We start from the raw sequence: 15,953 nt of genomic DNA on the forward strand, positions 1-15,953 counted from the left end.
ATCCATTTAAGCAATTAAAAAAAATGATGTAAAAAGGATTGGGCATGGACTTATATATATATAGAAACTGATGGTGTTATTGGTGCTCCCTAAGTAAGTACCTTATCAATGAGTTTGATTTAAGAGGATGTAGATAAAGGTGTGTGAACGAGCATTAGATGACATGTTGGAATTTGTTTATGTGATAAAATGGTTTACCTTTCTCAAGATTTTAGCATACTCTAAGACAAGGGAAATATTATTTACATCCACCGAAAGTTCTAAAACAGGATTGGAAATGATTTGAGAGTTGCTCATGATCGAGTAGCTTGGTATTAATTTGTTTGAAGCATAGTTGGGGCTTCGCTCAATTAGAAAAGCTGAACTCAAATAGTACATGTAGAGCTCAGTTCAAAAAGGAGCCAAGCTTGAATGGTGGTGGATTAATATGAGCCGCACTTGAACAAGATATGTTAAACTTAGGCTCAAGCTTGAGCAACTCCTTTTTAAACAAGTCGAGTCCGACTTGATACTCAAACCCAACTTGTTTGCACCTCTACCCTCAAAAGCTTTGGAATTCATATACATGCCCTTCCAGAATATAAAATAAACATAGATAATTTCTGGAGCTTGGTTCAAATGGAAGCCAAGCTCGATCAACAGTGAATTACATAATTAAAGGAAAGCTAGGCTTCAGGAATTGAAAGCTTGATTTAAAGCTTATATGAGCCAAGCTTGAACAAGACAGGGCAAGCTCGGCTTGAGCTTGAGTGGCTCCCTTTCAAACAAGCCAAGCTCGAGCTGGTACTTGAACTCAGCTCGTTTGCACCTCTACTTTTGAAAGATTTGGAAGTTGCATATATGCCTTTTGTGAATATTGATTACAATGCATGGATAGTTTCTCGAGCTCCAATAGCTGCTAAAGTTCGACTTAAAAAAGAACTAAGCTTGAATAATGTGGTAGACCACATAATTAAAAAAAAGCTAGGTTTGGCTTAGTAAAAGCTTGATTTAGAACTTACATGAGCTGAGCTTAAACAAAATGTATCAAGCTTGGTTCATGCTTGAGCAGCTCCTTTTTAAACACGCCAAGTTCAAGCTCATACTCGAACTCGGCCAAATATGAAGAAATCCAGGATATATATAAAGACATTGCTCAAAGATGTCTATACAAATGCCTTACGTATTCATGGATTTGTAGTAAGAATGTCTGTTGACTGGCGACGTTATATTTCAAACATGTACGTTAAATTCTCCATTCAGGTCTCTATCAGCTTTGCTCTCTCAAGCACATTTGATCCCCCCATTTATGGTGCCAGAACTGCACATAAATTCATCTTTGCATAGAAATATCCATGCTCATTTATGAAGATACCACTCTCCCTCGTAACACATTTGATCCCCCAACCACAACTGTACATCACCTGCATTATGCTTAGAAATATCCATGCTCATTTATGAAGATGCCACTGCCCGAAAACACCCTACCGTGGCGTCTTTCACACTACAAATTAAAGGAACATTCAATCTATCGTACCCCACTGCCATCACCTGCACATCTCTCTCGCCCTCCGATGCAAGAGAGCAGGAAGAGAAAGAAAGTGAGAAAAGGAAGAGAGAGGAAATAGAGAAAAAATAAGAGAAGAAACGATGAAGAAAAAGAACCATGCTTCGCAGGTAGTCCCGCTCAAAGTTTCACATACTTGAAGTAAGAGAATCAGTTTTTTATTTTATTCATAATATAACACTAAACAAGTATATATATATATATATAGTTAAGAAATACTAAAAAGACCCCTATATGGCACTGGTATCTGCACCACTCTCTTATGTCCTCGACCACAGGATGGAGAATGAATGAAGTCACTAATGAGAATGCATGCGAGGGACGGGAGGTTGTTTCTATGTGCAGTTATTCCAACATTCTTAAAGATGCATCCATGGCTCCCACCTTACCACCCAGTACGTCATTTATGACCTCAATCTGGCCTTCGGCACCGGTCTCTGGCTTCCCCCTGATCCCGTAAATCATATGGCGACGAAGACTAGCCGGCACGCAAACCCAGTCCATCGGAAATACTTTCTCCGCAAGTAAAAGCCCATTCATTCATGCCCAAAGAATTTATCTGTCCTGAAATACTTGTACCACCTTCTCATTTATGAGTTGCCGCTAGCTTTTCTGATGCATTACATGGCATTATATTGCCTGAATCCAGTTTCTTAATGGTATTAGAAACCGAGCATTACATTGTTCTTTTGTTTGAAGAAAAAGAGAGTAGATGAAATTGTTACAAGATAAGAAAGAAAAAGAAGAATACAAGAGAAGAGGGGAGAGATTGAGGTACAGGATGGGGGATATAAAGGTGGCTTCCTTTCTTTCAAGATGACATGTCCACCTTCTTAGCCTTCTTGTTGTGAGGTTGATGGCTTGATTGGGGTTATCGCTGATGAATGATGATGTCCAAAGCAAACATTACGTTGAAGTACCAAGCCTCCACATGCAGATTTTCTTGAGATCTAGACGATAGTGCACATAAGGTTTTTTCTATAATTCTATTAAATTAGCTTTTGGATATATATATATATAATTAATTTTAATTTATTTAATTAGTGATTTTACTTTTGGCTCTTGTTCTCCTACTTACTAAGATTTTAGTACATGCTTCTTAGATCCAACCTTGAAACATTACATTGGACTTTATTCTCATCCTCTGCAACCAAAACTATCATTCGAACAAAATTATTCCAAATTTCATAATTGATGCAAGCTACATCATTTACCTTGTAATATTTTAATTTAAGAAATTATAAAAAGTAGCCTAAAATTTATTGTGTACATTAGCCAAATAAAAGACTTCCAAATGATGAAACTTATGGAAGAAATAATCTAAGATACTTGTCACAATCATAGGTGAGATTGGGCATTGTTGATGCCCAAAAACGACCTAACAGAGTCTTGGTGATTTGATGATTGGTCGGCTCGACTGAAGCTAGGCAAAGCAGACCGAGATTCAACCTACAAACAGAAAGAAGCAACCAGGAGTTATCGGTATGTATCTGGCGGAGGATCCTCTAATGTTTAAATCAGACAAAGCTTTGGAAGGAATAGTAGAGATCTAAAATGAATAACGAGATGAAAAAGTCTCTTATCCAAGGTTCGCTGGCCTGGTTTATATAGAATGAAGGATGAGAGTCTATTGGGATCTAGTCGTTTGATCTTCAGACAAGCTGTCAGAATCATTATTTGCCGCGCTGGGCAGTTACACCCTTTCTTATCCAGAGTTTCAAGATTGTGTCAGCTTAAAAACGTCCAAGCTATTTGCTTGGCGGTTCGCTCTGCAGTTGATTGCGCATACCTCATGTTTGCTCTACGGTTTTAAGGGTCGTCGAATCTGGGCTGTATCAAGCATCACACTCATATGGCTGAAATTGTGTATTGTATTCCATAATAGATTGGAGTGGTTATTTTCTTATAATCATCGAAGTAATTACTTTGCATTGGCTTGTAGGTATGTTTTATACTGAGTTGTCAATGATATAAACTATTTCTTAGAAAATCATTATCAAAGTTGGAGATATCGATCTTGTATGCACAACATGCAGGTAGTCTCTTGACCCAAGGGCACGAGTACCCACTGTGTATTTAGTTTAATAAATTTAGAGCCAAACCCATATACTTATAATGATATCCTGGATTTTCCTTAATTGGGAGTTCACTAGTTTACTGTACCTAATGACGAGTGGAGGTAAATATTGTTCCAACAAGGGAGCCACATACTGCACTTTATCCATATTAGAATAGAGACACATCAACATAAGAGTTCCGGTAGTAGACAAAATTTTAACTGAATTGATTTTTCAATTATAATTGTTATTTTTTTGAATATAATAAATTACTCAAAATTGATTTTATGCATGCATCAATTTTTCATAGCACCCGTTACGCGTGCTTGTTGAACAATTGAGATTTTATCATGCCTTATCACTAACGTATATCTTTTGCTTACTGCAATCATTTTAGGCCTACCTTCCCTACCTAACATTATCACGAGAAAGTCCATTTCATTATTTTCCGTGCAGCAAGCTGCTTGCCTTTCATATAGCAAGGTGTTCCTTGAGACAAAGTACAAAGTGGATTTAAAATCCATAAATATGTGGAAACAAATTAGCTAGGGAATGGCCAGAAAACCACAAGGATAATAGGAAGCTCATGTATATCTACGAGGGATGTGATTAGTCGTACAATACTTAAATCACTCCCATTCTGTTGTTTGGTTAACGAACCTACAACCTATATGCACATGTCTCATTAATGAAAATGTATCAAAATTTTATCATCTTTATGGTATCAGAGCAGCTCTTTCCTTCAATGAGAAGAAATCGATCCTCTCTCATGACTTCTAGCGATTCCTCTAATGCCACTCTTTGCTGTTGTCAACAGTCCCACCACTACCACTCCGCAACTAATCTTGATCAATGCAGCCACCCAACTTTCCTTGAAGCTCAGCCCCTTTTTTTAATAAATATAAAATATTTTAAAAAATGATATAGAAATAGATAGCTATCAAGTATACTATTTCAATAAAGATATATAAATTTAATAAAATAGGTAAAATTTTTTTTAATTTAATATAATTTTTAAATGAAAGTAAATAAAAGTAATTGCTCGAAAAGAAGGGCCATGAAACTGATTAATTAACTAAGATAATGCTTGACAATAGTGTTTACCATGTCAAGCAAAAGCCGAATAGGAAATGGTTATCTCATGCCACTTCATTGTCAAGGTAATAAAAAATTGCACCTCTCTATAAGAGAAAGTAGGGGCATTATGGGAAATTCACTCCATCCAATAAATAAAAGTCCCATCCCACCGTCTCCCCTTCAAGTGAGTACCCAAGCAGCAACTGCAACATCACAGCACAGCAGCCATTCAACTCCCTCTAGCTCCTCTCTCCCAACCTAAGTTCCAGGTCTCCATATCTTTTGGCCAGCATCAGGATGTAAAGACCAATGGACTCCGTGCTTGCCGAAGGGAGATACGTCCTCATCATCCTCCTCAGCACCGACGTCTCCATCCCCTGCGTATTTTCTCTGGTTTCGGCAGGACAAGCTCCTGCTTCATGCAATCTTGGCATCAGTTTTAGAAGTTGTTATTCCACTGATTGCTACATCGGAGACCTCCCATGCAGCCTGGTCGAAGCTCACTCGGCTCCATGCCAACCACTCTCATACCAGAGTCATGCAGTTGAAAGAGGATCTTACCCACATCCAATGTAGTTCACATTCTGTAACAGACTTCTTGCATGCTGTGAAAGTTATTGCTGTGAAACATGACTCTGCATACAATTGTTGAGCACTTCACCTTACCAGCAAATGATCCTTATTTGTGATGATAATTAGGGCATTGTAGTTGTTTTTCACTTTCTTTCTTTCTTCCTTTTCTTTTTAACAAAAAAGAAGGGCATAGCAGTTGTTGATAGCTCACATGAGGGATTAGAATGAGCAGTAACTAGGTGCTGTTTTTCTCCTGTTCATGCACAGGAAGTTTGACTTGAAAGTGATTCAACCACAGTGTTGTTTTGGATTAACAAACTCGCTTTATGCAGGATGAAGAACAGCACATTGTTGCAGGATACTATGGCGTGGGAAGCAGTCAGCCACAACATTCGTGGCTACTCACATACCTTGTGAAGGAAATCAAGCTACTGATTGGCTTGCAGGCAATGCTGCTCAAGACGGCTTTACTCCTTAAATACTGTGATAGAGTGCACCCATTACTTGTCCGAAATTGTTGCTGGTATGTCTAGAGTTGTTTCTCTTTATAGTTTGTGTGAGAATACATACGGACATCTATTTAGTCTCATATTGATTATTCACTGGATAGATCTTTAATATTTATATAAAATTATTAAATTTAAATAATTGTTATAAATAGTATTAGAATGGATCCGATCTATAATCTATATAGACTAAAAAATACTGTAGCACGGATCTATTAGGGTTGACCACAGACAATCTAAATAATATTTCCAACTAGCTATTTTAAGTTAGAAATTAAAGAATCTAAATGATATTTTTTTGACAAAGTATTTTAGGTCAGAATATTGGCCAGCTTTTTTGAGTAAAAAATCAGTTTCTCAAATTTTATAAATAGAGCCTTTAATTTCACGTCCAAAGGCCAAACAACTGGAAACAAGCCTCTCTCTCTCTCTCTCTCTCACTCTCCTCCTCCTTCCTTCCCCAATCCCCACCAATTATTTTCTTTCCTGCAGGTTGTCCGAAGGAAAACAGTCCGGTTCTTTGTTTCCTGGGCCCGAAACCACACCAAAACCTTCACCCCTCTCTCTCTCTCTCTCTCACACACACACACACACACTCACCCACCCCTTAAAAATGCTACCCCTTTTTTTTCTACTCTTCAGACCCTCCTTCAACGCATGAGACCATCTCTGCATTCTTTCCTTGTCTGTTCCTCCTGTAGTACTCTACAGTGTTGGTGGCTGAAATGGACCTTGGTGGGGTGGTGGGCATGGATGGGTTGGTGGGTGCCTCTTTTCTCTGTGGTGGTGTCTTCTTCTCTCCCCGGGCTTCTTCGGACCCTGAATCCAATAAGCAAAATGGGTTCTTGAGGTCTGGTCTCGTGAAAGAGGGGAGGCCTTGTGGACCAGAGGAGCATGATTGGAGATGCCTCAAGGTGGCCAGGACTGAGGCCCCTTCCCTGTTCCCTGATGCACAGCAAATGCTCAGCTTCTCCTCATCCAAGCCGGATGCTTTTTTATTCAGCAGCGAACCACTGTCATCAGTCCCTCTAGCGTCCTCCTATGTTGGGAATGCAGGTAAAGCGTAATAAAAATGCTTGTTTGAAGACTTTGGGCTAACATGGGACCGGTGGGATTTGGTGAAACGGATCATGCTGCTCGTTTTTTTGGGTCGGTGTGAGGCCTCTATGCTCGAAGGGTTTGGTCTTCTTGTGGTATAATATTGATTCTGGTGTTGATTGGTAGGGATCTTTTTCATGGCATTCTATTGAGCCATCTTTAGTTTGAATCTTGTCGAGAAGAAAGTTGAGTCCTTTCTTTTCCCTGTCTTTATAGTTGTAGTTTATGGAAATCAGTCCACTTTCTTCGCAACAAAGAACAGATAAATGGGACAAAAAGATAGACAGAGAGAAGGAAGAATAATAAATTTTATTTTTTTGGGTTGGTTATACTTATGCAACTTAATGAGCTCTTATTAATGTCATCCTGACCAGTCTCCTAGCCAGGCCCCTTTCAAGGCTCTGTTATTTGTTATTGTTACATGTTATTTTCCTCCTATCTCGATCTCTGTTTGCTTCTGCTTGTGTTCCATAATATGATGTGGGGTTTAGCCTTATCCTGTTGCTTCATTACTTCCTAATCTTTTGTTTTTTCTCTTCTTAGGCTTGGTTTCGGGAAGTCTTGATGTGAAAATGCATGGGGTTTTGGCAGGGGTTAAGGGGCCCTTCACTCCCTTGCAGTGGATGGAGCTAGAACAGCAGGCCTTGATCTACAAATATATGAATGCAAATGCTCCTATACCAACCAGTCTGCTAATCTCAATCAGGAGAAGTCTAAGCTCATCTAGGTTCACATCCTTCTCAGCTGGATCTCTTGGACCCAATACATGTAAGCTGTCCTCACTCTAACTAGTAGTAACTGATAACAAAATCTCTACTGGGTAATCCAAGATGGAAATATGCCAACATTTCTGTTCTAGCAATAGGTTTATGTACAAGTAGCCTACATGTCTTTCTGATTTCAGTCTCAAGGGATTTTTTAGGAATGGCATTGTCCAATTTTTTTTTAAAAAAAAAATCTACAAGAGCCCTTTAAATCCTGGAATATGTGTTACATAATGATTACTATATAGGGGTGTGATTTTTATGAGAAGAATTGATTCATAGTTTTTAGTTTCATATGACTTACAAGTTGTTTTCTAATGTTTGGTAGAGTACACATTAAGTTGTTTATTAAAGTTGGTAGCATTATCCTAATCCTTGCATAATTTTCTTTTAATTGCTGCAGTTGGATGGGGATCTTTCCATCTAGGTTTCTCTGGGAATGCTGACCCAGAGCCTGGAAGATGCCGTCGGACTGATGGCAAGAAATGGCGGTGCTCAAGAGATGCAGTTGCCGATCAAAAGTATTGCGAGCGACACATGAATCGGGGCCGCCATCGTTCAAGAAAGCCTGTGGAAGGCCAAACTGGCCGTGCCGCAAAGGTGATGCCCATCAACGCCACTACACCAGCAGCTCCAGCTGTTTCTGGCAGTGGATCACCTAATAATTTCACAATGGCTCAGCAGCAGAAGAATAATGTGAAGGCAAACATCACTTATTCTTCCCCCACACAGTTTGACAGGTATACATGAAATCCGTATGCTGTATTTTTTTTGGTACGAAAATCCATATGTTGTATTTCATTTCAAGTTCCATTGCTTTTATTATGAATTATAGCAGTGAGACTGGTATTGATGCATACTTCTTTCCTTCTGTATATTCCTGAAGTTGGTTTTTGTTTGCTTCCTCAAGAACTAGATTTCATGGTTCAAATGATTATGTTTTTTAACCAGTAAAAACTGTTATGACCATTTGACATTTCGTTTGAATCTTTTGAAGATTCAAAGACATTATTCTTGATCACTAACTAGTATGACACATTTCCATGAGTTCCTCCAAACATGCTGAGTCAGCATGTCGATGCATCCTGTTGGTTGATTGGCATTCACTCTTGGAAATATATTATTATCAAGCTAGTACTGATATGAAATATCAAGCAAAGGTCGTGCTTAAAAACCTTTAAAATAACTAAAAGAGAATAGTTGGATGTATATGTTAAATGGTACATTTCACATAATAGAGCAACTATATAAAAGTTTCCAGGAACTTTATTAGTTCTTACCCATTATCAAGTATGGAGGACCCTTTATATGTTACATAGTTTGAGCTCATTCAACCATTAAGCAACACTCCAGGGTTTCATGGACTTGAAGTGTGTCATAATGAAAATAAAAAATACAATGTATGTTTTGATAAAGGGAATTACATTTGACTTTTAAGGATTTTCATAATGTCAAGCACAAGTAGAACTGATTTTCATGCGACATTTCTTAAAGCATTTATATATTACAACATAATTGTGTAACAATATTCACTGGAGTGGTCCAATTTCTTTCTTTATATTGGACTGGATGGTTATCATGTAAGAAAATATATTATTTCTTTCTTTACATTTCTTATGAGATGATGCTTCTTTTAAGGTCTCATTTGAGGTAATGTCAGAGTTGTGATAGTTATTTCCTAGACACTATAGCAAAAAAGGACTGATAGATACGATTTGAATGGATAAAATGTTTGTACCTCTCAATTCCCTTTTGAAGAAGAAGATTCAGTTTTCTCGTCACCCATGTCGGGCTTGTATTTTTCCTCTCTTTAATTAAATTGATCCGCAGCCATGATAGCTTACATATTTCCTCTTTCTTTACTTTAAGGTGTAGTTGTCTCTTCATATCTTTGTAATGATGTAAGCATTAGCCATTTAGGGTTATTAATCTAAACTGATTCTTTGAAGAATATCAGATTTCCTAGTGGTCTCCGGTCAAACCTAGCAGACCTTAATCAGCTAATTGAAATTTGTTTGTGGAATGCTGTGATTTCAAATAACTACTTAGAAGTTGTATTTTTGTTCAGCTGTATCATACTGAAACAAGATCGTAGGTGAATACTGTAAATCTTCTTCAGAGCATATAAAACTTCCCTCTTTCATATTTGTAACTTTGTCTATGTTCCTCTGCAGGGTTTTGGCTAACAATGAGTTGAATAACTCACATGACCTCTCCATGTTAAACTCAGTGAACTCAGAGCCCACAGAGACTTTATTCCCCATTGCAGATCAGCATAACCCTTTCGCAGAATTGCCTTCACGAGCAAACTATGGACTTATCTCAGACTCACCATTTAAGCTCCCAAGTAACTCCTACTTAGGGAATGATAACTTAGTCTCCTCTGTAGAATTCAATGATCAAGATTCCCCAGCCAATACCTTTAGACACTTCATTGATGACTGGCACAAAAAGCACTCCGATAGCTCAACCATCATCCGGACTGAAAGTGAAATGCAGTCTGACAAAACTCAACTCTCTATTTCAATCCCTGTGGCTTCTTCTGACTTTTCATCATCCTCTTCTTCTCCAACACATGAAAAGCATACACCTTCATCACTCAAGTTGTCTCTGGATTTTGATCCTGATAATACTCATGTAGGTGTAGGAGGCCACCCAAATGATGGGAACCAACGGCAGGCAAGTTGGCTACCGACCTCTTGGGGGTCTTCCATGGGTGGCCCTCTTGGAGAGGCCTTGGCCAACACCTGCCTGGACCATAATAAGAACTTCTCATCCTTAAAGCTCGTGACAAATGGTTGGGACTCGAGCCCCCAGTTAAAGTCATCCCAAACTGGTGTCCTGCAGAAATTTAGCTTTGGCTCACTGTGTAGTACCACTAGGAGTAGTCCAGTTGCTGAGAAACACAATCTCCAGGACAGAATCGGTAGCTCAAACCTTGTAAATCCATCGACCATTACCTCATCATAATCGTTTTAGTTAGTGAAGCAGCAACAAGAAAAGCTACAGCAGGAAGAACTTTGAGAGAGGTTTCCCAAGATCGTGTGATTGTATTAAGTGTTGCATCAGTTTCTTCGTTCTTTTATTTGTTTCTTGTCATTTTCTATGTTGATTTGTGGAGCATTGGCATGCCTGCCAGTGTCTTGGTGTGAGTATACTGTTGTTTTGGCTTGGGTTTGATCTGTGGCTGTCAACTAGTTGCTTTATTTCGTTGGTATTTTGAAAAAGAAGGGGGGTTGATCAGGATATACTGTTTAATTATTTCTCCAGCTCCTGCATTTCTTTGTATACTCTGATATAGCAAAGATTTTGAAGAGAAAAGCCTTGTTTGCCAAAATTATACTTCTGTGCTTTTATCTCCACTATGGTTTAAAAATTCAAAAACCCAACTCAACTTGAACGCGATCCAAGTTGAGTCGACTCATAGACTCTATCCAGCATTCAGTACCCAATGAGTCTCGAACATCAAGACTTGCAGATACATACATATATACGATACACACATACATATATACATGCATCCATATATACATACACACATACGTATTTAATGTTATATATATATATGTTATCGAATATTGATTTTTAAGAATATAAATAAGATATTTATATACATGAAAACAACGAACCCTAAATTTTTAGTCCATAGACAGCATATAATTTGTCAACTTAATAATTAAAATAAAAATTAAAGTATATCAATGGCTATTTGACATGCCATCAAATTCTATTTGAATGTCTGTCAAATTGCTAGGAGGGGGCAGCCATTAGAACCCGGCAGTGCATGATAAAATTATGATTTATGGGGGGATTTCAGGCAGGGCAGGCAACGCGCAAAAATCCCGATCCTTCACATTCTATTTATATTATTATAACTTTATACTAAATATGCTTACCAAAAGGTGCCCCGATTATTTGCTTTGGTTGAAAATCTTAAAAAAAAAATTGTATTGCAAAAAATAATACCTACTGTTTAAGACTCAACAGGATAATGAGTTTTGGGTAACTCGATGAGTCAGTTGGGTTGGCTCGAAACTTGCCGAGTCAAAGTAACTCGGCCGAAGTTTGAGTTGGCTCGACGGGTTTTAACTTTGATATCCACTGCAGGTTGGTAAGAGTGTTGCTTATGTCTGCCAAAATAAAATCCTCTGGTTATATGTATGTTTCTGCACAAAGCTTCCATTGCATGGATTTTTTCTCAAATAAATTGAAACATCTAGGCTGTAGCTGATTGATGGGTTGTCTAGTATCATAAGAACTTGATTGGTGAAGTACGTACTTACTAAAAGATGCAGATGGTTATGATAATTCCCAAGCGGATGGAACCGTCCGTGGCACAATGAATGCAGTCATTCCGTTGTAGCTATTGCACCAGTTTCATCCCCTCATAGGCGAATCCAAAGATGCTCCTGCTTTAACTACTTTAAAAGTTTTATAACTATTTCCGAGCATCGGTCAAATGGCTCAAGTTCGGTAGCTTGGTTTTCAAATGTTAAAAAGAAGAGCTTGAAAGAGGTACATTGCAGCATAAAGCAATGAAATCATCACAAACTGCGACTGCCAAAGGCTATGATATCCTTCCATTTCTACAGTTTTGAACCTGCAAGAGAGTTTCAGTACGTTCTTTGCAAATTCTTCTACTTTGCAGGGTCATTCTGCCGACCTCCACAGAGCTTCGTGATCATTACTTCCGCAGAAGTTTCAGCGAGTTGTTGAAGCGTGCGCTGGTAACTGTACGCTTCAGTGCTGAGATCATATCGAGTGTGGTTATTACCAAGGAATTGCAGGCGATCTCTTCACTTTCTGCATGTCTTGTGGTTTTATTTTTATCAGTGGCCATGGCCATTTTTCTGGAAGAGTATACACGGCTCCATCTGGGACAAGACTCATGGACTATGATGCAAGAGAGTGCATTAGTTTTGACATGTTATAAGCAGTGGATGCCTCTAGTGTTCTGGTCCTCTGTTGCAGGGTTAGCTTCAAATAATCCTGCATTTGTTGCACTAAGCTAGCAAAACAAAGGGAAGTAGGGCACCCACAACAATTGATTTAGCGCCATCATTTTTTATTTCTTTTATTTCTCTAAATAAGATTATAAATTTAAGACAAAAATGTATTTGATACAATTATATATATATATATATATTAAAAAAATATTATTTGTAGAAAAAATGTAAGTAGGAAATTTTTACTTTTACTCTTTTCAAAAATAAATACCACCGAACACCTACTACCTCCACCATTGCCGCCATCACTAATATTGTTTGTCTCCCCCACCATTACTACAATGGCCACCACTATCGTCTTGTCGTCACCTTTGCTACCCCCATCTCAAATGTCACAATTCTATTCACTACTGTGATATCTATCACACCACCAACACCATAATCGTTGCCATAACTATATTGTTAATGTCTCCATCACCACCACTATATTGCTACTATTTTCAATCCTATCGTAGATGCTGCAACTACCACAATAATTTTCACCATTTCCACCACTATTATTATAGTTATTTTTTAAAAAATGACTAACTATACCAATATGTTTATATATTTAAAATTTAAAATAAAATTGAAACAAATTATTTATTTATTTTAAAAATAAAAAATGAATGTGATACCAAATGATCCCTCATTCTATTAAGTAGAATTTAACTAATTAAGAGTAATCTTTCATACTTTTCCATCTCCAATGACACAAATTTTATGCGGTGGAGCGGGCACCGTCCATGGAAGAAAAATTAAATATTGCAAACTCTTATTCTCACTCAAAATACTACCTAAATACAAAGTGCAAGTTAATCAGGCATAGGGGTTGCAATTTACGACCCAACCAACAAACCAGATCCATAACCGATCTGCTTTAAGTATGTTCAAATCTGACTAAGTGAATCTAGATCTTTAATGGGTCAACCCACGTCCCTAACCCATTTTAACCCATTTACTTAACAGATTGAATCCAATCCATTTAAAATTCAATAAACCCTGTTTGAAACCAAATTACTTAACCTGCTTAACTTGATTTGCCCATTTATTAAATAGATTATAATCAGGTTGGGTCAGTCCACTCATCTAACTCAAGAGTGGGGTTTGAATCAGGATATTTTACTTATTTAATAAATAGTTTAGGTTGGTAGACCTTTTGATCCGACTTGCAACCCGATTGCAGCTCCTATTTAATGATAGTCAACTGAAAAGAGAAAACAATAATTTGCTACACGCCTTTAAAATAAACCTTTAAAATAAATCTTGGTCAACTCGCTAATTCGCTTCATTAGGATAGAATGAATAATGATAATTTGACAAAAGGCTGTTTTTGCCATATAATAATATGAATTCCTTTGCACAATCCTGTACAACTACTAGTTTAAAACCTCCTACTAGCACTGCATCAAAGTATGTTCCAAGGCAATGAATTTATTTGACATCAAGAGGAGTATCGAAACCACAGGCAACTCCAATTGATGAAGACTAACTCAGCCTGACAGAATCAAGATTCGCACTCAATAAACATAATATAGCTAAGTAGAACATATACAAAGATTTAATAGGATATACTTTTACAAACTTCAGCGCTCATATTATACCTTGAATACATGTGAACTTTTCAAAATGATCCAGCTATCAGAGGGACCAGCAAGATGCACTACCCTCCTGATAAGCCATACACTGCAAGCTAAAGAAAAAAATCTTGTTTGCTTAAGAAGCCCAGGGCGTCCGGCAAAACAGACAACTCTAATGACTCACTGAAAATAATAATAATAAAAAATTCGATACTATTTCGATTCAATGTAATCAGATTATCTTTAAAGTTTAAAAAGGGACCAAAAATTACAGCCCAAAGCAATGAACAAAGTTGACATCCTGTTCCTGCTGTCAGAGAGGAAACAAAATCATGTACAATGTAAATAATGCTAGAACGTAAAGTTAACATGGTCAAATATGCAAGCCTGATAACTATCTCACCTAAACTACAAAAGAAATATGCTTCAACGAGGTTAGCAAAGTGTGAGGGTGAATGGTGAAGAAAAATGTGATTACAGAACAAACTCGATCTTTCAATCAATCATGTTTCAATGATATGGAATATGTAAGCTATTTTATAACCAAAATGCAACGATATAAGCTATCATATTACATCAAACTAAAATATGTAAATGTCTATTTCCACTAGGGAAGGGATTGAACCTTTGATCTCTTTGACCTTGTGGTTAACAGCAACTGAACTACTCTAGCTTATTTTACATAAATTATCCAAAAAAAAGAACAAAAAAAAAACATACTAGAAAAGGACAAGACACCATGCATATAAAAACTGTAACCTGCATTCAAGGACTGAACTTGTAGGCCACTTGCTCATGTCTAGAGTCTGTCCCTCCAAAAAAAAAAAGAAAGAAGTATATTAAAAACCTGTTGCAATAATTCCCTCCAAATTTCTTTTAGCTCCCAATCCTCTTCTTATCTCTTTAACCTGTATATCCACAAGACTGAAATTTTTCTCCTATTGGTACCCCAAGAAGCAGATTCATATCCAGCCCAACCTCACCCCCAACTGACCCAAAGAAGGAATCTAATAGGTTTCCAAGTTCCAACTTCCAAAACTTGACAATCACATGGAATACATTTAAACTAACTTCTGCATTTTTAAGGAACAAAAGACTCACATACCCAACACAGATTCATTGTGGTTCCTTTTGGGGCCTTATAGACGACGAAAGGAATGAGCAATGTAGTGGATTCTAGCTAGCAAGAGAGGAGGCAGTTTTCCATTGATATTTAAAAACTGAGGGGGCTAGGAAGAACTTATAGAAACTGATGCTAAGTGCTACAAAAGAACAGTATATGCTTGTATCTTGGTTAACTATAAGAAATTAAAGAAAATGCACTTCCATGATTCAGTGAAAAAACCAAATGGTCATCTTCAATAAAAAGGGCACTCCACTCTGGGTTCAGTGAAGCTTAGCTGAATGTAAAAACAAAATAATAGGAGATACTTGATTCAGGAGGGTTATGACGAGACAAATTAGGGGGGGGGGGGGGGGTGCACAACAGCAACAATATTAGCAAGATGCAAAACTGGCTAACTACACCTGATTCTGTTGCTGCACCTGATAGCAGCTTAACCCTGAACATGTCTAACTCTCATTTCTTCCATCTCTCTCTCAAATCCTAAACCCCTTCCCTCTCTGCCACTAAAACCCTGGAAACCATTGCAATAAGCTTGCACAGTCTACCAACACCACTATCAAGAACGATGACCAATACAAAGTCAGGAACTGCATCGCCATCACCATAGTCTTCTAAATTAGGAGTTCTCAGACTAACAACTG

At 37.7% G+C, this 15,953-nt stretch overlaps 1 protein-coding gene across 1 annotated transcript; it reads left to right on the forward strand.

Moving 5' to 3' along the window:
* The first annotated feature begins 6,185 nt into the window (after positions 1-6,185).
* LOC103713680 (growth-regulating factor 6-like) lies at positions 6,186-10,958 on the forward strand. Its single transcript, XM_008800692.4, has 4 exons — positions 6,186-6,815; positions 7,401-7,625; positions 8,025-8,361; positions 9,796-10,958. The coding sequence occupies exons 1-4, from the start codon at positions 6,485-6,487 to the stop codon at positions 10,589-10,591; spliced, it is 1,689 nt and encodes a 562-aa protein (XP_008798914.1). The 5' UTR covers positions 6,186-6,484; the 3' UTR covers positions 10,592-10,958.
* The last annotated feature ends 4,995 nt before the right edge of the window (positions 10,959-15,953 follow it).

Source organism: Phoenix dactylifera, chromosome 16 (assembly GCF_009389715.1).
Source record: "Phoenix dactylifera cultivar Barhee BC4 chromosome 16, palm_55x_up_171113_PBpolish2nd_filt_p, whole genome shotgun sequence".
Lineage (NCBI taxonomy): Eukaryota > Viridiplantae > Streptophyta > Magnoliopsida > Arecales > Arecaceae > Phoenix > Phoenix dactylifera.